This window comes from Perca flavescens, chromosome 22 (genome assembly GCF_004354835.1).
Source record: "Perca flavescens isolate YP-PL-M2 chromosome 22, PFLA_1.0, whole genome shotgun sequence".
Taxonomy (NCBI): Eukaryota; Metazoa; Chordata; class Actinopteri; order Perciformes; family Percidae; genus Perca; species Perca flavescens.
Window position 1 is genome coordinate 16,927,826 of NC_041352.1, and position 26,303 is coordinate 16,954,128.

The 26,303-nt window shown below is 42.3% G+C and overlaps 1 protein-coding gene across 3 annotated transcripts in view; it reads right to left on the reverse strand.

The window, feature by feature from the left end:
- Positions 1–26,303, reverse strand: part of dlgap1b (discs, large (Drosophila) homolog-associated protein 1b) — a 105,488-nt gene that overhangs the window by 22,725 nt on the left and 56,460 nt on the right. For 2 of the 3 annotated variants that reach the window (XM_028569216.1, XM_028569218.1), the window contains exons 3-6: positions 19,354–20,491; positions 17,652–17,866; positions 11,626–11,803; positions 9,045–9,300 (exon numbers count right to left, since the gene is read on the reverse strand). In XM_028569216.1, the coding sequence (XP_028425017.1) occupies positions 9,045–9,300; positions 11,626–11,803; positions 17,652–17,866; positions 19,354–20,424 (1,720 nt within the window). In that variant the 5' untranslated portion in view covers positions 20,425–20,491. The remainder of the gene's footprint in view (positions 1–9,044; positions 9,301–11,625; positions 11,804–17,651; positions 17,867–19,353; positions 20,492–26,303) is intronic. The other variant, XM_028569217.1, reaches the window with a different exon arrangement.

The following is a 26,303-nucleotide window of genomic DNA, read 5'->3' on the forward strand; positions in this document are numbered from 1 at the left end:
CTAAGGTAACCGTCGCTTGGCTGCAGGTTCATATATAATCATCAGATATGAGAGTAGAATCAATCTTCTGATCTTTATATTGGCCAGAAAGCAAATAAGCGTATTGGAAGTATTCCTTTAAATTTACATTATATCAGTTTTTTGGTCCAGAGTTAAACCACAATATGACATATCTGGTTTCTCAACCGGTTGATACAGATCCACATAAGTAAGTCAAACCAGAAGGAAAAATGTTACTGAAAATATTCCTTTTTTTAATTGTAATACTTAAAGCTATAGTGCGTAGTTTCTGTCGCCCCCACGAGGAATTCTAAGTAATGAAAACAAAACTTTCGGCGCGTCCACATGATACAAGCCTTCTGTGACCGTGCACTGCCCCCACGCCCCCTTCACACAGTTGCTAGTAGCTAAGGAGGATTATAAAAACATGATGGACTCTTCAGAAGAGGTAATTATCTTCACTCGAGGTTCTGCGCAGGAAAGTCACCTGACGACACAATCTTCTGAACAAAGCCATACTGAGAAATACAGAGAGAGTTGTGTGGAGCGGATAGTCTTAATTAGCTTTGTAGCAACTCATTTGGCAATGTCTTGAATGTAACGGACAGTCATTAATATCAAAAAGTTACGCACTAAAGCTTTAATCAAACAATGATTCTGCTCTTTAAAATGACCTTGCCTGCTGGGAACAGTCATTCTAGAAACCGTTTACTGTACATCAGTTGGCACTTCAAAATATGGTTGTGTAATTGTGCCCTCCAAAAAACATTTTTTTTAAGGATGAATTTTGAGCCAGTACTGATGGGTTGGAACACATTATGAATGAAACTGAGGGAAACAAATAATCCCTCTGGGTGAAGTAGGTACAGCAAAGGAAGTAATGGAATTCAGCTGAGGGAAAAATGGCTGTATAGTATTAACACAAAACAGAATAAAGTAAGCCAAAAAAATATAATAAAAACAGTAAATCAAAGAAATGGATTGAGTATAAACAATTAGATCACATTAAAAGTAATGTTTTGATTGATAGTGTTACAGATTTAACAGCTTTTATTTACAGCTTGATAATTAAGTGTGACTAAGGCCTTCCTGTATGAATGTGTCAACAGCTAAGCCTTGCTTAACTCTGTCATTTACGTGAAACTAACATAATCCCATATGACTATGGCCTACTTGGATCAGCAGAGAGATTGCGTGTACAGTGTGGCATGCTGTGCTCCGGAGGGTCTTGGAGCCTCTTCCGAAAATAGAAAGCAGGAAGCTGGTAGGTGAGCGGGCAAGCAGCACGGCAATCGTGGCGAGAATGCCGTGTGTGCATGACTCACTAAAACACAGATGGTGGGTTGGAAACATGGGGCTACAGACTGCTCGTCTGTCACACAGTAGCATGTTAGGTGCCCTCCATCTACCCTAGCAGGCCTTGAACTACTAAGTGGCACCAATGATCTCTCTTCCCATAAGGCTTGTGGGGCTCAACATCTCCTTCTGGATAACAAGCACAGAAGTCTGAGATGAACCCCTACAGTATGAACTCCAATTCCAGCCCCCCGAGTCTGACCTAAATAACAAGACCCTGCAGAGATATGTGTTTTGATGCTGTGCCAGGCTCTGTGTGATGGAGGCCACACCTGTCATCCTCCCATCAGAGATATGATACCGAAATAGACTGGGAGCTGGAAGGTGTTCAACATTTCCTGGGTACCATGAGTGAGTGTGTGTGTGTGTGTGTGTGTGTGTGTGTGTGTGTGTGTGTGTGTGTGTGTGTGTGTGTGTGTGTGAGGGGGTTATAATGTAGTTTTTAATTTAAATTTGATTACTTAATCTGTATTTTTTTAATTCAACCAGTTTACAGTAGCCTATAATTAGTTTAGAAATATCACAATTAAACTCGAATTTATGATTTTGTATTTCATATGGCGTTAATTAGCCTATAATATGAGGTCCTGTCACTGTCTTTTTGTTATTCTTATTAAATATGAACAACTTTCGTCCATTTTTATACTGTGAAGCATGAATAAGCAGAAAGCATGGGATGGGCGCTGATAGTTTCAGTGTCAAGCAACTCACAACGAATACGTGACTTCCGCTCACTACTTTCAAAGTAAAAGTCAGTGACGCACTTTACATTTCACTGGTAGGCTATAATTTTTGTTGATATGACGTCGTGTAGTTAAATTCCATTGTTGTTAGCCTATTCGTGTTCTTATCTGAATTGAATATGAGGTGCTACACTATGGTGCTACAGTGTCAATGTATTTTACATGGGTGCGATAGAATTTTATTTTGGCATCTCGCTACTTATTGCCCCCTTCACCGATAAATGTTGCCTTTATTTTGAAGGCCACGTATCCCAACTTCCTGCCCCTGACTCTCTTGGCGCAGCTCGCCATCGGTCATCATGCCTCACTCTCAAACAACAGAGAAACACAGCAGCGGCTTTTACTCACAAAGGCGAATCCAGTAATCACGCATGGCGAGCAGCGCGCTGTACAGACACTGAAGTAACGTCATGAAAGCTGCGAGTCCGCAACACTGAGCCGAGATGAGATGGCAGGAGGAGACCTCTCTCCCTCTTTTCCTTCTTCACTCTGACGATATTGGATCTTATGTCAGGATGTGGACGCGCCTTGATCGCACCCCCCGCCCCACGCAAACACTTTTTTAGCTAATTCAGCACTGGGTGGGACAGTCCCGTTCACAGTCCTCCAGAAAACTTTACTGCAATGGCTCTATAACTTTCCCTTCTGACTTCCCAAGCGTCTGTGTTGCCCAGTAGTGTTTTTGAACACAACTGGACATATAGCCTACTGTAACTGTTATTACTCTTTCTATAGGCTATTCAATTTTCATCTCTGTAAATCTATAAGCCTATCGTTTTAATGATTTTGTATTGAATAGGCATTTGCTTTTTATAATTTTTTTTTTTTAAACATTTGTAATGCATTAGTAGGCTACAACAAATAACAATTAAACTCAAATGCATTTGATAGAAAACAGAAATAAATGAAAACATTTGAGAAAACAAATAGATGCTTTTAATCCACTCCTATTCTAAGATATTTAGTCAAAAACACACATTATGTAGTGTGCATGTAATTTTTATGTAAACTCAGATATACTTTTCATATCATTAAACCTGCCAGATTTCCAGAAATATTCCAGAGGACATGGCCTCAGTACTCCAAATGGTAACTGTAACCCTGCTTAATAAATAATTCAAGTTATTGTCTGATACATTGTCAAGAGTACAATAATACTTTTTTAAATTTTTTAAAAATTCTGGAGCTCACTCAGTGAGCCAATCTAACTGAAACTAAATATTAAATAAAGTTTAAAACTACACAATGATAAACTGATATACTTTGCCTTTTTGATTATCAGCATTCAATACTATCTCACTAACTTTAAAACCCATATGCACAAAAGTATCCAGCCAAACAGAAGATGTAAACGATAAACTCAGTCTAATGACTGCCACCTTGTGGTTTAGTAAAGTGTGGTATAGTTGAGCATTTTCATACCCAGGGGGCAAGGATTTAATACAGGTTTGCATCTTGTTATTGCATACAATGCTTATATTTAAGAATAACATTGATATTTATTTATTTTTACAATGGGGATTGATGGAGTTATGATGTTCTTGTAGAGATCATTGTTTACTTACTGACATTAACACCAACTTAGATCTGTATTTATCCTTTTTTATCTTGTTAGAAATCAGCAGATAGATTACATGGCAACATGCAATAATAACTTGATTTTACTTTATTCACCCAGGGGGTGACTTTGCTTTGAACGCATCACTCTCTGTTCACAGACACAACAGGCAAACAGATGGCCAAATCCCCAGTAACTGACTGCAGCAGCATGAAACAACGATCAGTGTTCTCAGGACCTAATGCTGCCACAGGGCCCTTTCACCTCAAGTCCTCCTCAAACCCACTTTGAGAGGGGACCTTCTCAAAACTCAAAGGGAACCCTTGAGCAGCAATTTTCTTTGCTTTTATAACATATGACTCGAGTCATCCTGACATATAAAAAACAAATTCCAGGCTTGCTCTTGGACATTTGCATGGGCTGATGAAGGTGTGAGGTGAGATCTGGATGAATGCCGGACTTTGATTTAGATTCCACCAGACTTTAGTGGTCTATAGTATCCCTGCCACTTATAATTATCACACTGGGAAATCCAAAGATATTTATTCTCACAAGCTCTCTCAGAACAGAACTCTTGGAAAAGTGCCAGTGATGATGACAGCGATTGTTAATTGGGTCAAGTTGTCTGGTAGTTTTAACATCCCCCCCACTCACACAGCTACTGTAGGAAGAAAGGGTAGAAGTGCAGTGCTGTGTTACACTGAGCCCCTGGGGGCAGTGTTGTACAGCCTTTATTTAAGCACTGTACTATAGACAGAGCTGGGGAAACACATGAGCCCAGTAAGTGTGATTTTATTAGGTTACTGTTCCAGAGTAAAAAGAGCATATTGAGGTTTATTAAAGCAACTTTCAGTTTTGCCTGTGTAATTAGCATTACAGCCAGGATGTATGCAATTATATACAACATAACTTTGATTAATGTTAGGTGTGGGATCTTAAGAGGATATAACATATGACGTCTTCTTGCAGTCCTATTGTTATGAAGCTTTTTAGTTAGATTATTCCCAGCTGTTTTCTAACACCTCTTCTTGTTGCTCATAATGGGTTTAAAGTAAAATGAAAAGCTTGAAACGGCAACAATGCCTTTTTAACACATTTTAAATATATCAGTACATTTCTTAGTTTATAGGTAGATAGATAGATACTGTAGATAGATAGATAGATAAATAGGCTGAGGCTTGAATGGTAAATTAATATTGGACAAAGCCCAGAGCTACACAACAAATAGATAAGTGTGCCCAAAGCCACATCAGAAACTAAATGAAGAGGTGTTCCACTAAGTGTTTGACAAGACCATCAGCAAAATGAGCAACAAGCATGACTCAAAAGCTTACTTAAGGAATGCATTATTGAGCACAACGCCTCTGTTCGGGGCCATAGGAAATTCACAGCCATTGAATTAAACATTGTCCTGTACCCTATTACAGAATCTAAAGCCACTCTTTTCAGCCAATCTCTCAGCACCTCTGAAAAATAGATGCTGGGAAAATGAGTCTGGATAATTGACAGCAGGTCAGTGAGCCTGGGAAGCTGAGGGTGAGAGGAAAAAAAAAAAAAAAAACTATGGCGCAATTCCCAGACTTAAGATCTGTGTATATACTCTTTCTAATTGAAGGTCAATTATTCGTCTTCGTCGAAAAAACAGGTTGATTTACCCACACACCTAACTGCTGTTGTGAAAAGGCAGGTGATCTAGCTGTTGTGTAAGAGGCTGACAAAGGTAAAGACAAAAGCAGAGTGAAGAGGTGATGAATATGTTACAGGAGACGACGCGGGGCTGAGGAGCCAGGGCTTAGAGGCAGTCAAATCCTCACATTAACCGATTGCTATGGATTTTCCCAAGCTGTAAAAGAGGATCTGCTCCAGATCGTGTTAAACTGATCCAAAGAAGCTGATGTCTATAGGCCAACATGTCTGTCCGATGTAGTGGTAATATGTGTGTGAGTGACTGTGTGGGTTGGTTTGTGTGTGTGTGCGTGGGCACAGACTGACGCAGGTAATAGCAGCTACAGCCACTTGACGTTCAAAGAGAAAAGATCAAAGGACAGCCCCTTACTTTGGTCTCCTTCCTCAGGATTAAACCGATCATCAATAATAATGGGCTGGAGCAGCGCAGTGGGCCAACTGGAGGGGCATGAGCAAAAGCTGATAGGTCTCTCACCTGATGAGTGTGTGTGTGATATCTTGGTGATTTGCCGCAGGGACAAGTGGGAGCAGAAACCATAAGCGCGGGGCTGTTTTTCTGGAACTGCTGCCTGAACCATCCGTCTAAAGCATCATACAATATTTACCACAACAACGTCTTCACTTCTCACTTTGGGCTCCTGGAAGAGTCCCTGTGAAATGAGTGTGTGTGTGTGTGTGTGTGTGTGTGTGTGTGTACGCGCGTCTGCATGCATGCATGCTTCTCCTGCATCGTGGACAAATAGAAAGAAGCTGTGACTGTTTACTTGTCAGGAAGTCACAGTACCATCACTTATGTTTAGTTTACATGTGAGAGCAAAGAAAGAGAAAGTTTTAAATGTCTGTAATAAATAGGGCATATAATGCACACTGCTCATAAGAGCTAGTTTGACTGTTACTGCACATTCTAGCATTTAATTACCTTAAATGACTTTGGCTGGCTAATGGGATCAGTTAGTTTTTATTTTTTAGTCACTTCTGAAATATTTACTGCAGTCAGATATGTAAGAACTTTCAGAAAAATCTTAGTAATACTTATAACTTGTTGTGTTCAAAACACCCCATGAGGGGGGTACCCTGCAAACACAATCCAAAGAGAGTTCAAGTTCAAGCACTGTTTTTATTCTCTCCTTTGGATAAATAAGGACTTTTATATTGCACAATGACATGTTTATTCCATATGTGAAATGTCTTCTTCCTTACACAAAAAGCTCCCTTTTTTATACTGGTGCCCTGTCTGCATTCCATAAATAAATAAATCATATCATATGTATTGGACGTAAATGAGGCTTTAAATATGCAGAAGAGCAGGATCGTATTAATTAGCCTAAATTTATAGTTTGCATTAATTTATGAGTACGGCATCACTTTACAGTATGTCCATACTAGCAGTTGCGGCATGAGCTAGGTATTCATACAGTAAGCTGTCTGTTCACCATCAGTCACATGTTCTGTGCTGCTCCTCCTCCCCACATTTAAACATTTCAACATGCAAACAACTTTACATCACAGATAAATATAAAATAATTAGATATATATATATTTTTTTTAAAGATCAAGAAGCATCAATTAATGTTTACTGGTGGTAATTAAAGGGTCCGCGACCACCTGCGATCCCTGTATTTCACATACTGCGTGAACAGTGTGTAAAAGTCAGAAAATGGTAATTATGTTAAATCCCACATGACCTGAACGTGGCGGTAGCGCGCGTCCTGAAAGAGTGAGACGGGCAAAATGTACGACTGACATCTTTTCCTTCTCTCCTTCCAATCTCCCTCTCTTCCTCTCCTCTTCAATCATAGCCTTTCCCCAGGAAGAGAAGGAGAAGTGGCTAATTAATTACAGTGACTGACGACTCAGCCGTAAAGATCTAAGGAGGTGATGAATTGTGCAGTAGTACAATTTTGAAAGTAATCTGAGGCAATCCCCTACCTTCACACTAGCAACCGCGGTGAACTGCTCTCCACATTGACTCATAATATATCACTCGAACCCACTCTCCCTGTCACGTCTGTTTGAGCCTCAGTTACAGCTGATTCCGAGACACAATAAGGTCGGCAGAAAATTAAGGTCAAGAGTCACAAGAAGATGACAGCCAATCACAGTGAGCTGTGGATCGCTCTCAATTGGAAGCAGCAGCATAATGTTGGATTATCAGTGACCACACAGCACTAATATCTCTTCTCTGTACTTCCACAACGCCCATTCATCATGTGACAAACTCAGGTGCCAAAAATGGATGTTCATTAAATTGCAAACAGCTGTGAGGCTACTGCTGCAGACATGTGCGCTACATAACACACACACACACACACACACACACACACAGACACAGACACAGACACACACACACACACACACACACACACCTCTGCTTAGTCACCTTTTTTTAACCTGAGAATGATTTAAAGGGGTTATCTTTACATTATCAGAAAATGATTACAGATCAAGACAGTTCCACCTACAAAGCGTGTGAGAGACACGAGACAGCTGGGAGTAAGAGAAAGAGAAAGAAAGGCTGCCTGTATCATGTTTAGTACCAGTGTTATGTAGCACTTCAGAGCAGCTGTCTGGCTTGGAACACCAGAGTTTAGTTCCTACAACACCTCACCTGATAAATGGTCTTCATTATCTCTTCCTTCCTCAGGGAAAGGAGCTCCGAATGTCCCTCTCTTGATTCTATCCTTTTATAGATCAATAACTACCACTACACAATAGAACAATCAACTGAATCCACTATTGCCTTTAATCGTGTTGTTACCCTGAATCGTCAATAGATGTGAAATGATCAAAAATACTGGCATGTAACTTCATATTTTGACAAATTTCATTACAGAATACTTGTAGGGAGTCAGTCTTAAACAGGATTAAATAAATGTTTTCTCAGAATCAGTTTTAAGCCCGTTGAATTGATTGAACTAGTTTAGCCATTTTTCCAATTTGGAGTTAATGTGTTTGATTAGCTGAATGTAACCTTGTCGGCTAGGTTTCAGAAAATGCTGTCTTTTAATTGGCATCATTAAAAAGGAATGGAGGAGAAAGCCAGTGTGCGTCAGGCAATGGTGACTCAACGTGCACAATGTAGGGGAATGACGTTTGGATTTGCTGTAGGAAACATAGAAGCACCCAGTGCTGGGTGCCAGCACTACTCAGCATCAATACTGCATGCAGCCATAATGCTGGAAAGCCAAGCGCTCCAGACCATGAGGCACACAAGAGGGCTAAAATAAGATCCAGCAGCCAGTGAGCTTACAGCTTGAATAAGCTCTTATGTGGGAAAAACAGTTCTGCATTCATCATATTGTATCGGAGAAAAAAAAGTGGGTCAGATGGATAATAATGCAGAGGGTTTGGGTCTGCGTTTGCAAAGTGAAACTTCTCCCTGATCAGCTAACCAAGGAAAACCTTTCCTTTATGATAAATAGGACTGGTTTTTAACAGAAGAGAATTAGAAATGAAAGAATTTGATTTGATGGCCCTTGATCCAAAATGTAATCTGTATACAAGTATAAATCTCTCTCTGCGCTAACTGCAGTAACAATTTATTTATTTTTTGTTGCTGTTGACACTATACACATATTGCATAACTTAGACTCACAGCACATTAATAATACACACGTATAAATTTATAATGTGCTATGGATTATGTATGTTCACTCATGTTCATCAGTCTGTGTGTGTGTTGGGTGCAGGTTCCCACCGACCTGTGCTGCTCTGGATGGTTCTGACGGTGGTGGTGGTGTGCGGGGGTGAGTTGGTCCTCCTGATGCCCACCATGACGCCTCTCTCCTCCTCTTCCTGCGAGCAGCCTTTCTCTATGGCACGCACGTAGCTGTGACTACGCATGCGGAAGCAGCTGGGCATGGGCAGATCCAGGGCATCCACCGCCTGCGACTCCATTTCACTGAACACTGACTCACACACTGCCTCGATCTGCCCGTTCACCTCCACCTCGCTCACCTGTGAAAGAGGGGACACGCAGACATACAGCACGTGCACGCAAACACCCAGACGAAGAAACCCACACAGAAGCGTACAAGCACAGGGGGAAATGAAAAATAAAAATGCACAGGTGCACCCCAGCAGTGTGTGAGACAAAGGAGAAGGGATAATATATTACAGAAGCAAAAGCCAGGGAAGCGTCTCTCTGCTGTAAGATTCAATGGTACAGAGCTATTTCACTGATTAAAGCTTCGGTAGGCAGGAGTTTTATGTACAAACACACTTAAATTACAAATTGCGTGCTCCAGTAAGAAAGCTTCAGAAGAAAGTGTTCCCATAATGTGATGCTGGCCACCATAGTCACCATATATTTGCCAAAAATAAATTCTGTTGTTTGATATTGACACTTCTTTGCTCATGGAGAAATACCAAATGAATGGTTGGTCTTTTAAACTAGATCCCAAGAAGCCTGTTACTGACAAAAGTTATTTTGACTGAAATCCATTAAGCAAGCAATTGGAATATGAATTGGCAGTGAACAATGTTTATAGACCAATTTGGTTAAGCAAGACTAGTCATGCTGTTAAACGTCAGCATACTGGATTCAAATTAAACACGTCACATCACATAACTGCTGAGTATGTTGTGCCAAATTGATCAAACTTTTACCTCCACACTGCCTTGTGAAGCTTTAAGTCATGTATACAAATGTACATATACTGAAAAAAGTAAAATATTCTAGAAAACTAAAAGAACATCAAAGGAGTGCAGAGGGGAAGAAATCACTGTAGGATACAACTTCATAGGGCTGTACAACAGAGTGAAATACTACAAGTGTTGTTATTAAAGGTGAGAATTAAGAAGAGTGAAAGCTAGGACTACTGGGAGTTGAGATGTGATACGAGGAAATCTAACAACACTTGCATCATCAGCTAGTGCAGTTTGGGTTTCAAAACAGGGTCTAAAGCGAAAAACAAACACTTATTAAAAAACTATTGCGGGAAGGGGTTGTGTTACAGATTGGGTTGTGAAAGGGCAAATAACATGAAGCTCCATTCCATTCCTTGACGTTGCCTTTGTTCAGCTAGTCCAAAAACAGAACTGAACAAAGGAATGGGATGTGGCTAGGGACTAAAGTGTTTGGTGTTTGTCAGTGAAGAGAGTTTACAGTCAGACAAGTGTGAGTATATACTGTAGAGCTTGGAGTCAGAAAGGTTTGTGGACCTCTATTCAATCCACTGATGGTGGAAGCCTCTGTTTTGTGTGGCAGTTCACACTCTATGTGCATACATATCAAACATGAGAGTGAGTGAGATAGAGAGCCTACCAGCACCTTTTTTATTCAGTGGCATTTTTGCAGATGCCATGTCCAGTGTGTCATTCTCCTTTGGGCCTGCTCCATGCCAGGATTTGAAGGAACGTCACAAGGGCCCATCATTCAGCTGGTGAGGCAAAGTGTTGCTGCTGGGCTTCGCAGGGGAGTACAAATCCCCGTTACCCGAGGCCAAAAGGTAAGCAAAACTTCCCTGTCACTCCAAATAAGATTATGAAGCCATGCTCAAAATCCAAAATGACAAACAGCTAAATTTGCAGCAGCCATGACAATAACCTCCACTGTTGAGTGTTTTCTCGACCAATTCTTCGATATTTTCAATAACTATCAAATCAAGGGGGTGACCTCTAGCTCACCAAGTAAGAGCGTGCGCCCCATGTAGGCTGAGGCCTTTGCAGCAGCCCGGGTTCGAGTCTGGCCTGCAGCCCTTTACTGCGTATCATCCCCCATCTCTCTCCCACCTTTCCTGTCTATCCACTGTCACTCTGAAATAAAGGGAAAAAAGCCCCCCCAATAAAAAATAACTATCAAATCAAGGCGAATGCCCATTATCATTTGGAACCAATCACAATTTAAATTATTCAAAGAAATGTATATGGCTGTATGTCAATTCTTGTTTTTCATCTCTTAAGAAGCAGATGCCATGTTGAAGAGAACATTTTTAGCTTGTCATTTTACATCACAAAGTATGCCTAAGCAGAAGGAGCATATTAGGGTAAAGGAGGGGATGGGGGAGGGGTGGGGGGTCTGTTTAATTAGCCAATCTGAATATGCCTGTAATCATCTGAGCTCCAGAAAACAGCGTGCAGACATATACACTAATTGGGAGATTGGGGGTTTTCGTACTATTCATACTTTGCCGGATGGTGACCTGATTGTTAATTCAAGCCTTAGGATGACTACGGATGGGATGTCCTCCCCCCTGCACAACCATATTGGACATAGCAGTGGAGGTACAGGGGGTGTAAGGGCTGACGGCATAGAGGCACGGGCCCCTGGGTGCCACTAACCTGGCTGATGGTGCTCATGGCTCTCATGTAGCTCTCGTTTCGCGAGCGGAATTTAGGCGAGGCCAGCAGCCCTGCCGGGTCCAAGCTGTCCAGACTCCTATTGATGGAAACCTCACTCACCGCCCGCAGGTAGCTGTGACTCCGGATCTGAAGCTTGGGCGAGTGCTCTGTGGAAATCCTGCCGCAAGAGAGGGAAGGAGAAAAAAAAATGGGGACAAGAAAAGAAGAATAAAAAAAAAAGCTTGGTAAAAAGGTAAGAGAAAAGCGAGATAGAGGAGATTAAAGCAGCAGGGGGAAACAGAAGGAGAGATAAAGCGATGAAAAGAGAGTGAGAGAAGGTATTTGCAAAGTACTTTGCAATGTGAATGAACCCAAAGATACGGATCAATCCACAATTGCTTCAGGAGACACCCTTATCTAATCAACAAGCGCAGTAGTATTGAGAAACACTGACAGTAGCTTAGGTAGTCTGTCCTTGAAGAACCTTGTAAGCTCGTTGTAAAACACTTAAAGGTGAGAACAATCACATACATATGTCAGAGGAGGAACTGTGTGTGTGTCTGTGAAGTATACTATATCTAACACCAATTAAATAAAAACAGTTATAGCAAACACATTAATCAAGATGAAAATACACACATGCACAAACACATCCCCATCACCATGGAAGATGAATAGGTGTCTCATTAGCTCTCACCTGCCTCCAATCTGATTTAGCAGTTGGATGCCAGCTAAACAATTCATTAATCAGGGGATATGAAACCTAAAAAGCTGACTCTCTTTCCTCTTGATGAACGTCATGGCCTAGTAAACCAACATCCAGAAAACAAAGTGCACAGAGAGAAATGATTACAACTCAGATTAAAACATCTATTCTCAAATCAACTGTGAGGAGTAAGATTCAATATCCCCTTTATTTCACACTGTCTCTCATGTTCACTTGTGAGTAAAACACACACACACACACACACACACACACACACACACACACACACACACACAGGTTTGTGGCACTATCTTTGTGGGGACCCGTCATTGACATAATGCATTCCCTTGCCCCTTACCCTAACCTTAACCATCACAACTAAATGCCTAACCTTAACCCTTACCCTCACCCTAACCATAACCTTATTCTAACCCTAATCCTAAAACCAAGTCTTAACCCTCAAACAGCCCTTTAAACTAGTGGGGTTCAGCATTTTGGCCCCACAAAGCTGTCGGGACCCCACAAGTATACTGGACTCCCAGTTTTTGGACCCCACAAATATAGTTAAACAAGCAAACACACACACACACGCACACGCACACGCACACGCACACAGCTTTAATGATGTATTTCCAACTTAAAATAGAGTGTAGTTACCACAGCAAAGCAAAGTAGTTTATTCATTCTTGGATGGAAGAATGGAAGGGAGAGGACAGAGGAGAGAGCCAGTATAATGGAAGGACATTTAATTTGAAATGTTAACATGAGCTATTGAGATGGGAATGTGAAGGTGATGATATTGGAAAAACAGTTCCTAATTTTAAAATGCATCTCCATGTAGCAAGACCGTCCTCCAGGCTTTTTTAATATTGAGCAGAATCCACTGAAAGCTACTGCATCAAAGCACTCAGTGGTTACTCATGCTTGCCAGTTCGTTTTATCAACACAGTTCATTCTTTTTTAATCTGACGTTTCCCATCAAAGTGCTCTGTAGGAACACTGTGCTTTCAAAGCATATTTAAGCCAGTGTTTCATAATATTTACAATTTTCTTGCTGGGGATCGATACTCTTATGGGTCAAATGAGAAGGTACATCATTCAACCCAAGGAAAAAAAACAATCTAATTGTATATCTTAAACCTCAGAGATTGGTATGAATCATCTGTATCAACTGCCTGTAGTCTGTGACTGTGCATGATGCACAGAGGAATCAAGTCAAGGAAGAATCTACCCACACCATTATCTCTATCTACATCTCTTGATTTCCCTGTGGGGCTGATTATCGGAAGAACCAATGATGTCTTTTGCGGCAACTTGAATGGTAGACCTAGCCTGTAATCAGTACCACCTAAAGGGGGGAGGGGTCCAGCCTGTCCCAGGGTGTCCCTCTATGGAACAAGTGACATTAATGAACACATGTTCCACTCTGCCAGTCAAGGATCAGGACTGGCTAAAGCCGTCTGTTGATTTCTACAGCATTACAGACTGTTCACTTAATCCTGGATCTGTTTTTTTTTCTCGTCTAACTTCTTCCCCATCTTCTCAATCATCTCACTTCAGTCCCCTTGCTTGCTTCACCTCGTCTTCCGAGTCAGTTGTTCCCTCCTGCTTCCTCATTTGAGAAGTAATCTCGGTCCAAATTCACTATGCTCCGTTTCCTTTTACCTTCTCCTCGTTCCCCCTCCTCTTAGTCACTGTCTAAGTCTTCAGAGTGATGACTGTGGTTGGAGGGATGGAAGGACAGAAAGATGGAGATGTGATTACTGCAACCCATTATTCAGGATGTCTGTTCGTGCTGAGACATAAAAAAATAAACATGATAAAATCTAGGCCAGGAATAAATGAATTTGCGGCAAAAAGAAAGATGATTGTTAGTGACTGAGGGAGAGAAGAAAGGATGTCATTTTCTTCTGAGCTTGTTTGTCTGCAAGGAATAATCCCAGTCATTTAAATGCATGCTTTATCTATGCTATGTGTGTTTAAATAACGAGGAAGGTCAGCATTGGGTGAGAGTAACAAATCATACAACTTCTCAGGAGAAATTCTTCACTAGTCAAGGACACAATGGTCAAAAAATGGGCTCTGAAACATATGGAACAACAAAGCTGATTACTGAATCACTGTGGACAGTAACACAGACTTGTGCCAGCTCCCAAAAGCACAGTGTGAAAAGACGTCAGTTGCTCCCTCCTCATTCTTTATCTCCAATGTGCAGCACTGCAGCTTGGTTTGTTCCACTGGGTTCCATCAGATGATGATGGCATTCCCCGGGCCAAATTCAAGTCATTAGTGGGCCCCAAGCTGGGCCACTTGCACTTACATAAGATTGTGTGTGTGTGTGTGTGTGTGTGTGTGTGTGTGTGTGTGTGTGTGTGTGTGTGTGTGTGTGTGTGTGCAACCAGTAACAATGACTGAGCACCCACTGGTGTTCTTCTCTTCTCTCTATATTACACAGCTAATCAGTCACAGCTCCGTGCTGCAACATAACACTTGTGTCCCCTATTCTTTCAGTGTTTTAAAGGTCCAGTGTGTAACGTGTGTAGTTGTTCATTATCAAAATCTGTGTTGCCCGTTCACAAACTTGTCCTTTTTCATGAATATTTACATCCACCATCAATTCCAAGTATTCCTTTTCGCTCGAAAACTTTACATTTGCATTCGCATGAACCAGTGGTAGACGCTCCATATTCATGCGCCATCTTGGTTGCGCATCTACGTTAGCCAGTAAGGGACAAACAGGACATACTGCTCCGCCTTTCGTGTTTTCGCTGTCACATGATAAACTCACAGGTGCTGCTAATGGGTATCGTAGCTTCCCGGCCCTGGCACGTTTGAAGAAGGAAACATGGAGGACAACACATATTCAAAATCCGAATTTCAGGAACAGGAGTTTAGTAAACCAGCCAATTTACCGTGGGATTTATCAAACTGAATAAATCCCGCCTGCACATAAAGACAAAACTGCTTTGCTTGCTCCATTGTGTTGTAAGTAAGACATCTGCTGAACAAGTTATTGTATTCATTAGCATGATTGCCGTACTGTTTAGTTCAAAAACATCCAAAACACCAAAGGAAGACGAGCCGACCAAACGTGAGCTTTTATTTTGAAAAGTCGAAGCTCGAGCACGGCACCAGCCTCCCGGCTCAGACGGGAGCATAGACTGTATATTACTAATATATTATATTATTAATAAGGGCCTGAGACAGGAGTTCTCTTTTTACTTTGCAGCCATACCTGACTCTAATAAAAAGGCAGAAAAGGGGTCGAAAATCCAGCTGATTAGCTGTTCCCTCTAGAGGTCTGGAGAACTTCCGTTGTGGAATCTGGATGCAGCGTTTTTTTGTTGCATTTGTTTTCGGGGTTTGTGTGCTTTTCTTTTTGCATCGTTTTTTATTCGCGTTTTAAATCGCGTTTATGTATTTGGTTGTGTTGTGTGTATTTGCATCGCGTTTGCTGAATGCTGCGCATGTGTTGTCAAATTAATGAAGTTGTTTTTCTTTTTGCATCGCAACTTTTTTCGGGGTTTGCTTTTCTTTTTGCATCGCTTTTTAATTGCAGCGCGTTTGTATATTTGGTTGTGTTGTGTGTATTTGCAGCGCGTTTGCTGAATGCTGCACATGTGTTGTCAAATTAATGAAGTTGTTTTCTTAATTTGCTTGTGTTTTGTCTATTTGCATGTGTTTTCTGAAGTTGCAGGGCGTTTGCCCCTGTCGGCCACCGTATTCTTCTTTGCCCAGAAAAAGAAAAAGCATATGAATAGAGCAAGAGGCCGGCTTTTTGAAGCGTGAAGGCTACCGTAGCTGTAATACATACTTTGAAATGCGTAGCGAGAGAGTTGATTGCGATATATGATCTCATCGCTAGATGGAAAAAGTTCCTACACATTGGACCTTTAAGGCAGTATGATGGAATTTATTATTATTATTATTATTATTATTTTTATATTAAGACAGTTAGGTCTTAACAATAATAATAATAAAGTAAGGGACATTTCTGTTTCATTACAACTCGTTTTAGCCAATAAGTATCATTTGTATCACACTGACACCGCAATAATAATCCCTCATTGCACACAAAAATATGTCCATGCATGATTACTGAAATTTAAACCAAGAAGTTGGTCTGTAAAAAAGCATTGGTGTTTTTTTTATTTTTGTTAAACCTGTGTGATGGTTCTTCCTCCAGTGAACTCCTTTTTGCCAATGTTGTGTGCGGCAATCCCAATATCAGCAATGAAATTGTTCAGTGCAATGTTAATATGATTCATTGGAATATGAGTCATATTAACAGAGGGAAGTAACAAGTTCTATGACACCAACATTTCCAATTAATTAATTATGGATGACATTCTTCTTGCTCCCAATTTGTAATTCTGAAATGGGAATGGTCTATTCTTTCAGAAAGAGATGTTAGTTCAAGTTAACTTATGTGGACTTAATTGGGGAGAATGTTGTCAACTTGATGTGTTTCAAGACTCTGCAAAGTGAGAAATCTTCCTGATGGACTCTAATATTGCTGAATACTTTATGAGCTCATGCTGTCAAAGATATGCAGCTGAGCAGAGAATGCCTTATGCAACACGAAACAACTTCATGGAAATCTTTAAATGATGAAGCTTGGCTTTTAACTTCAGATCTTTCAAAAAGAAAGAGAAAATATCTCTCTTGCATGTTCTCAATCCACAATGCATTTCTTCAGAACATGGCATTCTTTTTTTGAAGAGACTGCAGTACATGAACAGGCATCGTGTATTTTCAATTAAGGCTCAGTCTGTTCAATGTGTTCTGTGTCGTTGTAGAGATTCAGAGGTCAGCTACTGTATGAAGATAAAAGTTGTAAACAGAACAGATTAATTAAGCTGTGGCCACTGAGAGTCATAAACCAGCCTGCTGCCAGGCAGACGCTTGACTAACTGTCTTCATCTCCTTCTGTGTCAACTTTTCTCTTTTCCTTTCATTCCCTTTATCTCTCCCATCTGTTTCACTGAAACTGCACAGTATGACCACAGGGAACACTTGAACATAATGTTCAAAAGCATGTACAGGCCTGGCATACAGTTACTGTACACCACACATGAACCCACATACATATTATAACAATTATATATATATATAAATAAACAACACATTTTTCAAGCACAAATGGCAAATTGATTAGTTTGAGGTTCTGAAATATGATGATTTGCTGTTTTATATTGTAAATCTAATATTTTGATATTTTGGTCCATTGGTTGGGTACAAATAAGAAATTTAAAGACATCTCCTTGGGTTCTGGGAAACTGATTTTGCACTTTCTGTTTCAGCCCTAATACACACTTACTTGAGTGTGGTCATCTCTGTGAGGGACGGCTGTGTGGCCTTTAGGTAGCTGGCTCGTCGTGCCTGGACCTTGGGTGAGGGTTTGGGGCTGCAGTCCGAGTCGCCGCTGTCTTCTTCTGCCATGGCCTTGATGTAGCTGCCACTGCGCATCCGCCGGCACGGGATCTCGTCATCCTTCCCCAGTGGAGAGAAACCGCTCCAGTCATCCTGAGGCACCTGTAGAGATTAGTTGAGGATAAGGTAAACAGGGACCAAACACAGGTCACCCTCCAGACATGAGAGTTTTTACAGATGCACTTACACATGAATAAAAGCAAGGCTGCAACATTTTCTACCCTGTCCCGATATAAATACCTGTATCACAAAGCGCTTTTCATGCCTTAAAAGATTCAATAGTAATAGTAAGTCAATGCAGGGTCCGGCTTGATCATACCATAAGCTTGTGAGTGCCGGAGGCCTCCTTTTGTCTGTTCTGTGATTCATGCCGCATATCAAAAGCATGGAATTAATGGTTTTGACAAAATGTTGCAGTACCCTGGCCTCTGCCTACTCTCCTGACTTTTCACACACACACTAATGAAGGTAAAAATAAAAGGAGGCAAAGCTATTTCCCATCTCTAATCTGAAAGAGAGAGAGAGTCAAAGACAGCAGACATGGAGAGAGAGGAAAAACAAAGGGGGTTTTGTTCAGCAGAACCACTGCAGTCCCAATGTGAGTGGCTGTTAGGGCACCAGCTCTGAAGTGAAAGAAATGAGATACAGAGCGAGAATCATTCAACAGACCGGTGTGTAACTAGGAAACCGAGCTGACTTTAATGTCAGGGCCAACTACAGATTGTTCCAACGTCTTGGGGAAGACTGGGTCTGTGATGATGTCAAAAGAATATAATGTTATGGAGAAAAAGTAATAAACTAAATGAAGTCAAGCTTTTTAATCCCATTACCCTCACAGTATAGTGCAGCATACAAATGCTCTGTAAAGTTGCACAAGTGCATGAAAAGGTTCAGCATTAATTTAAATATGTGCATGTGAGTACATGTATGTGTGAACATCAAATTCAGACTACAGCATTCCATCCCAGCAGGTGAAGCTAATAACACATTTTGTTTTAAGGATTCCAAAAATGTCTGCAGACTAACTTGTCAGGCTGCACTCCTTGAAAGCCCGTTTTTCCTTTCCGTCACCCTTTCAAGAAAAAAAAGCGATAGCTCTTTTAGGCTGGGAGAAAGTTGCTGTATTGCAGCGACAACATCCTTCCTTGATCTGCTCGCTCTGTTTTCCAGGCTGTTAAAATGCAAGGCCACACTCTCTGTCTTTTATCCTCCCTCACTCTCGCTTTCTGCCTTTTACTTTCCCCATTCACACACAGAGGAGCAGAATGACGTGATGATTTAGCTTTTGTTTTATGATGATTCCAGGGATAAGTCAACATGAGACCAATACTTATTTGAGACACATAGAATGAAAGGATGGGGCCAATGCTTAACCAGTCATCCCCTCTAAGGACACACACACACACACACACACACACACACACACACACACACACACACACACACACACACACACACACACACACACACACACACACACACACACACACACACACACACAGAAATAACAGAAGCATGGAGGAGCAGCTCACACCGCAGGATGCATGAAGCATGACATGCGAGAGGTGGGGCTGTTGTAACTGTCCTACCTGTAGGAAGTGGCAGGTGCGTCCCTGCTCGGCTTTCACTAGAGCTTTATCTAGGTTGACTGAGGCCTTCTGATAGACCTCTCTTGCTCTGCTCACCGTCAGAGTAGAAGACCACGAGCTCCTATTCAGCTGCACTTTGCCATCCAGGGTGCCCACCAGTGGCATACCTCCGCTGCTGCCTCCAGAGCATGTTGAGCATTTCACATCGTTGTTGCTGCGTGATGTCTTGAGAGAGTGGGCGCTGATAGTGTTGTAGGACTCCATGAAGTACTGCGACTGAGATTTGTCCGGGTGGCGCCCCATGGTCATGACCCCTGAAGGCAGGCCTCCACTGCTGCCCCCATGGTGATGGGGGTAGAGGCACATCTCCCGGTCAAGCGTGTCGTCTGAGCTCCAGTAGCCTGAGATAGCAGTGTGCATCTTAGGCTCCGACTTGGAGCGGTCTTTGCTCTTACTGCGCTTACTGTGCTTCAGGGTGCCAGAAGAGGAGGGTGGGTCATCAGGACTGGATTTGCTGCCATTCATCCTCCCACTCCCTCCACCACCAGACCCTGATGGCCCCTCCAGGGAGTGGGATTTGGTAAAAAGCTTCTGGACAGAGTGAACAAGATGGCGGATTCGACCAGGGCTGTCACTACGTTGGTGTTCTACTGCAGTGCGCTTGTACTGCAGTGTGTGGTAGCCTTCACGCTGCACCGGTGCTTGCCGCTCAAACTGCTCTAGTAGATTAGAAGGGATTCGGTTGTTGTTTCCACTACCTCCTCCACCTCCCTTACTGTTCCCTGTTGGCCCAGTATAAGACACCATAGGGCCACACTCCTCCTTCAGGTCATGGTGAGAGCTGTAATGTCTGCGAGGGAAGGTGCAGCTGGCCAGGTCAGGGTAGGCATCGCATTCAGACTGGAAGGTGTTGCGCTGGGTGTAACAGGGGTGGTCAGCAGGATGAGCCTCCCCAGGGTTGAGAAAGTAGGACCGACGGTCCGAGTGCCCCATGGTCATGGAGTTGTAAGAGGGGTCGCAAGTCACCGTGTGGTGGTGACTACGGCTGCTGGACATGCCTTTCATTGTCATCGTGGCCGGGTCGACGTGCACATCTAACTGCTGCCGCGGGAAGTCTGCACAGGCCCCAACACTAGCTCTACAAAGAAACACACAGCCATGAGGAATAACAGACAAACAAACAAGAAGAGAGAGACAGAAAATATAATTATAAATATCTCATATTTGCATGCACTCAAAAGCACAGTCTATTTATCTGATTTAATTTGAAGAAGATGCTTTTCGGTAGAAAACTTGATGTTGACGAGACTTGGACCTTTTCTTTTATTTTTGTCCATCAAAACTTCAAAAAGGAGAATCTCTAAATATAGCAGCCACTTGGCTGCTTGTTCCCTGACATCCAAGTCTGTCCTCAAGCTTCCTCACCCACTTCCCTGTTGTCATCTTTTAGATTTTAGTGAAAGCTTGACAGGGGATCGAGGAAACAGAGAGAAACAAAGCAAGAAGAAATATCAAGAAGAGTTCAACTCTATTTCCATCTCAAGTGTGTGCTATATTCGTTCAAGGGTAGTATTCAAAAAGTGCATTTCTTTTTTGCTTCACATTACACCTGCTTAGTGTGCGCACTAAGCACTATGCACATCCCCCTACCCACAAACACAACAAATGATCCCAGCCTGATCCCACACTTTTCCTCTAGTTCTCCTCTAAGGGCAAACTAATTGGCCAGTAAAACCCAGCTGACAGCTTCTGGGCCGGTCGAGGCAAGCGGCAATAAACGACCTTTCCCTTACATGGTGACATGAAAACAATGGCATCCATCAGGGCCCTAAAACTGCCTTCCTTACCCATCTGGGGCTGTGGCTGGCTAGCCACTGAACCCACACCGTTTCCAATGGACTGGAGGTGAAGCTAATGAGACAATAATAAGAGCCTACACACCCTGGTGTAGCACTGTAACAGCAGTGGGGCCAAGCCTGTGCGGGAATTTCATTACTACAATTTATAATGCACTACCAAAGGCCACTGTGGTATATAAAAAATAAATAAAAAAGGAGGAGGTGGAGGAAGAGAACGAAGGAGGAAACATAACAAGAGAAAATGAGGGAGACACAGCAACGGAATGAAATATTATCTCAGTTCTTTACATAGAGGACACTGTGTAGAGCACATGCAGGATGTATTTATGTGCATGAATATAGAGCTAGTCAGATCTATCATTTTCTTTGACATGGTTATAAACTGGGTGCTGAATTAATTGAAAAATTGGGGAAATTATTCATGCAATTCCTTGTCTGTACTACACCAGTGGATCAAATCATTCTGGGAGAGAATAAGCCAATATATTACACTTGCATTGTTAGAGTGAAAATGAAAAAATATACAGTGGTCAATCCCTAACCTCATCTGCAATACACTCACAAGAGGGAACTCGCACAAAGCGCACACTACATAGCCTACCATACAGACATGCACAGTGTCTGCTTCTTGCAGGGCACTTAAAAAGTGGGCTGTGTCCAACTAAAGGTATTCATTGCAGTTGACAGAGATCCCTTCTGTTGGCCACTGAAGCACAGAATGTGACCTAAATAAAAGGCCCTCGCGGTGATCCACAGCAGCGTGTTTGTGGCACAGCTGTCTGCAGCCCTGCACTAAAGCTGAAAAGCCGAAGTTGGGTCATGCTGGCTTTCTGCCTGCCACACACACACACACACACACACACACACACACTCACACACTCACACACTCACAAACACACTCACACACACACACAAACACACAAACACACAAACACACAAACACACAAACACACAAACACACAAACACACAAACACACACACACACACACACACACACACACACACACACACACACACACACACACACACACACACACACACACCTATGCTGAAGTTTGATGCTGCTAGCTTGTAAAGTGCAGTTTATCAACAAGAAGAAGAGGATATGCTGGTTCGGCCGGGTCTGTCAGGTAATAGCCTACAGTGACATGAGGAAAGCTCATAGACAGCTGTGGTTATGTATTGTGCTCCATGTCCATTGTAGCTGACTGACCCAGTTCTGGGCTAGATTTATCAAGCCGCTTGAAATGGCAACAGTAATTTGGTCGCAAAGACGGACGTAACCGATGTGGGCTATTTACAAACAGGGCGCACTTGGGTAAAATCGCAGATTGTCTGCCACATAAGCGAGAAGAGACAAGTTGCGCTTTCAATATGCGTTCGTGGGAGGGTCGTGGGGAAAGTGGGAGTTCCACCCAAAAAGTTGGGAGGATAAGCGCAAAGTGCGCCTAATTATATATTCCGTGGTATTTACAAAGACTGTCAGTAAGAGCGCGTCTCTATTCTGCGGGGGAAATTTTCCACCTCTTAAAAGCAGGTCTAAACCAGCTGCAATCGAGTTTCCTCGTAGACCTTTATGCCGCTGGTGAAATGGCAACAGTAATTTGTTCAAGACGAAGACATAGGCGAGGCTGAAAATATTTTTAACTCAAGAATCACACTTTGTCAGTGAACACAACATCATTTAGCGTTACAGATCAAGCAGCCATGCAATATTAGAGTTACTGGAAGGAATCAAAGATGACATTAAATCTCCCACTCAGCGTTCACATCCCATTCCAGCAGTTGTTAAACTCCTCGCTACATTACAAATATTGGCAGCAGGATCATTTCAAACAGTCATAGCATCAGCAGTGGGAATATCGCACTCAGCCGTATCATAGCACAAGTACCGCTTCGCAACAGCGCAATTTACGGTATAGTGGGCGGAGAAAGACACTGATTGCCTGATGGGTGTCAGGTTTGATAAATACTACGCAAAATGTGGAAGCATAGCGTGCGCTATTACCAAACTCGCATAAACAGACGCAGCGCAAACTGCGCTAGTGTTAGTAAATCTAGCCCTCTGTCTCTAGCTGCCTGGTCAAGCCAGCCTCAATGTAGGAGCCAAATATGTTGTTTCAAGTGTTCAGATTTTGGGCGTTGTTTTTTTTGTATGTACATTGGGTGTCGCTGTGGTATTACCTGAGGCAAGGTTATAAAGCTAAGCTCCAAATTGTTGCCGGCAGGTGTTTGGCCCGGAAAGGGCAAATGGTTTTTGACCGCTAATGCTGTGACACCGAATGCTGTGATGCTGGAGTGCATTGGCGCCAAAGCCTTTGTTCTAAAGTTGTCTAATTGTATATGGATTTATCGCTGATTCATGCTGCACGGTTAACCAAAAAGAGCGCAGACAATAAGACTTTCCACTGACTGTTTGCTACTGAGAACCTTTGACTCACGTGACTTTCATCATGGATTGTAACGCAGCGTCGGACATAACTACTGGTGTGCGTAAAAGTAAAGTTACCGCTGGTAAATCCAGTAGTGTGACTGGTGGGCATGAAGTACAAACTGAGAAACGGGTGGTTAAGCTTACTGAAAAGGCATTTTCTGGTGAATTGGATAGGTTACAAAATGGTAGAAAGGTGAAGCTAAACAAGGCAAGGTGTGTTAAGAAAATCCCTGCAAGGGTTGGGTTTAAAGAGTGACACAACACAGGTAAAGAATGCTCTTGGAAAATTGATTGATGTATGTGATGAATCAAAATGCATGCATGAATATCTGTTGCATCTACTGCCACATGATGAATGTGAAAAACATGAGATATGGTTTAAAGCAAAAATGCTGTTTAACGATGAATGTATTGCTGATACAAAAATGTGGATTTCAAGCAATGAAGGTCATGCAAATGCTTGTGTTGAGGATATAAATCCTAATGACAGTTGTTAGCACATGTTTCACATGTTGTTAGCAAAGGCTCAAAAAGGAGTGTCAATAGTGGTAAATTAAGTACAACATCCTCTGCAAGGATAAAAGCTGAGGCAAATAGAGCTGCGTTGGTAGCTCGTGCTGCAGCGTTAAAGGAACAGCATGCTTTGGAGGAGCACGAGCAACATCTAAGAAGGAAAAGAGAGCAGCTTGGTTTGGAGGTTGAACTAGCTGCATCTAATGCTATGCTGGTAGTATTACAGGCCTCTGATGTAAAAGGTTCTTCTCAAGCAGCCTCAAATGGCATGAATTCATATCTGGAAATGGAAATGAGGAAAATGGAAACTGTCAATGTATTAAACCCTATGGCAAGGGACTACAAACCTGGTTCAAGGAAACCTAAACAAAATGACTTGACAAGAGGATCATTGCCACCTGATAAGTATATATCTATGGATGTGCGGTGGAAGGAAACTGAGCAATGGGTTAAATCTGCTTCTAAACATCAGTGCAGTATTGGGTAACAGCAGCAGGAAAGCAATATGTTGGGAACATTGCATCATTCTCAATGCCAACCAACAACTGTGCAAATGAGGAATGATGAAGGAACGTAATCCAAATCCACTCATCAAATCAGTCCAAATCCACCTGGAGACATACTTCACATCATGCACAGGCAAAACGAAATATCAGCTTTTGTGCAGCAGCTGCGTTCGTTGTCGCTGCCACCACGAGATATATCCATCTTTGAAGGGGACCCTCTCCCATACAGAGCATTTATCAAAGCTTTTGAGCAAGGATTGGAGGAAAAGGAAGGAAAGGCAGATTGTTTGTACTATTTGGAACAATTTACTAGAGGACATCCACAAGAGTTGGTGTGTAGCTGCCAACATATGGAGCCTGAGTGCGGCTATATAGTGGCAAAGGGTCTGCTACAGGAGCACTTTGTCAATCAGTACAAAATTGCAACTGCATATATGGAAAGGGCGTTGACCGGGCAAACAATAAAATCTGAAGATGTAAAAGCACTTCAAGCCTACTCCTTATTCTTGCGTGGCTGTGGTAATATGATGGAGGAGCTCCAGTACATTTAGGAATTGGACATGCTTGTTAACATAAGAGCCATCATTTCAAAGTTACCATTCAAAATGAGGGAGCAATGGAGGACCATAGCTTATGGCATAATGGAAACCACTAACCAGAGAGCTCACTTCAATGATCTGGTCAGATTTATTGAGCGTCGGGTCAGCATTCTTTCTGACCCGCTGTTTGGTGACATAAGGGATCCATCGCCTGGCATTGCTAACATGACAACTTTCACCAGGTTTAGATCTCAGCCGAGGAACTGAGCATATGGAAATATTGTCGCCACCACAGTAACATCTATGGATTTGCCCAAGGAAGTTAAGGAGCCAACATCCTATCAAGGAAAGGAAAAGAAAGCTGGATGCCTTTGCTCTGCTGGTATGCACTCATTGGAGGAATGCAAACAGTTCAATGGAAAGCAGCATAAGGAAAAGATTCACTTTCTGAGGGAAAAGGGAGTTTGCTTTGCATGTTTAGGTAATGGTCACATGAGCAGGGATTGTGACAGGCGCTTGACATGCAACATTTGTGGTCAAACATCCCACTGTGCTACACATCAAAAGGCAAAGTACCACTACGGAACTGTTAAAGGAAACAAGTAATAACCAACCAACTTCATACGAAACATGTGGACATATAGGGGCCGGTAAGGATCAGTGTTTTCTATCCATTCTCCCTGTACAGGTGAAGTCCACAAAGGGAAATCGCATCACTAAAACCTATGCTTTTTTGGATCCTGAAGTTCAGCTACATTCTGCCCGGAACATCTAATGCAGAACCTGAATATTACAGGCAGAAGAACCAACTTCCTGTTGTGCACAATGGGGCAAGAAAATGTTGTTCCAGCCTGTTCCTTGATTGGTTTGGAGGTATCTGGTCTGGATAGCAATGGCTTCTATTGGCTTCCAGAGGTTCTCACGCAAAAGAAAATGCCGGTTACAGCTGACAACATGGTGATGCCTGAAGATCTGGCTAAATGGCCGTACTTGTCAAAAGTACACATCACAAGCCTAAAAGCAAATGTCGACCTGTTAATCGGAACCAACGCTCCCAAGGTGTTGGAACCTTGGGAAGTCATGGATGGGTAGTTAGTGG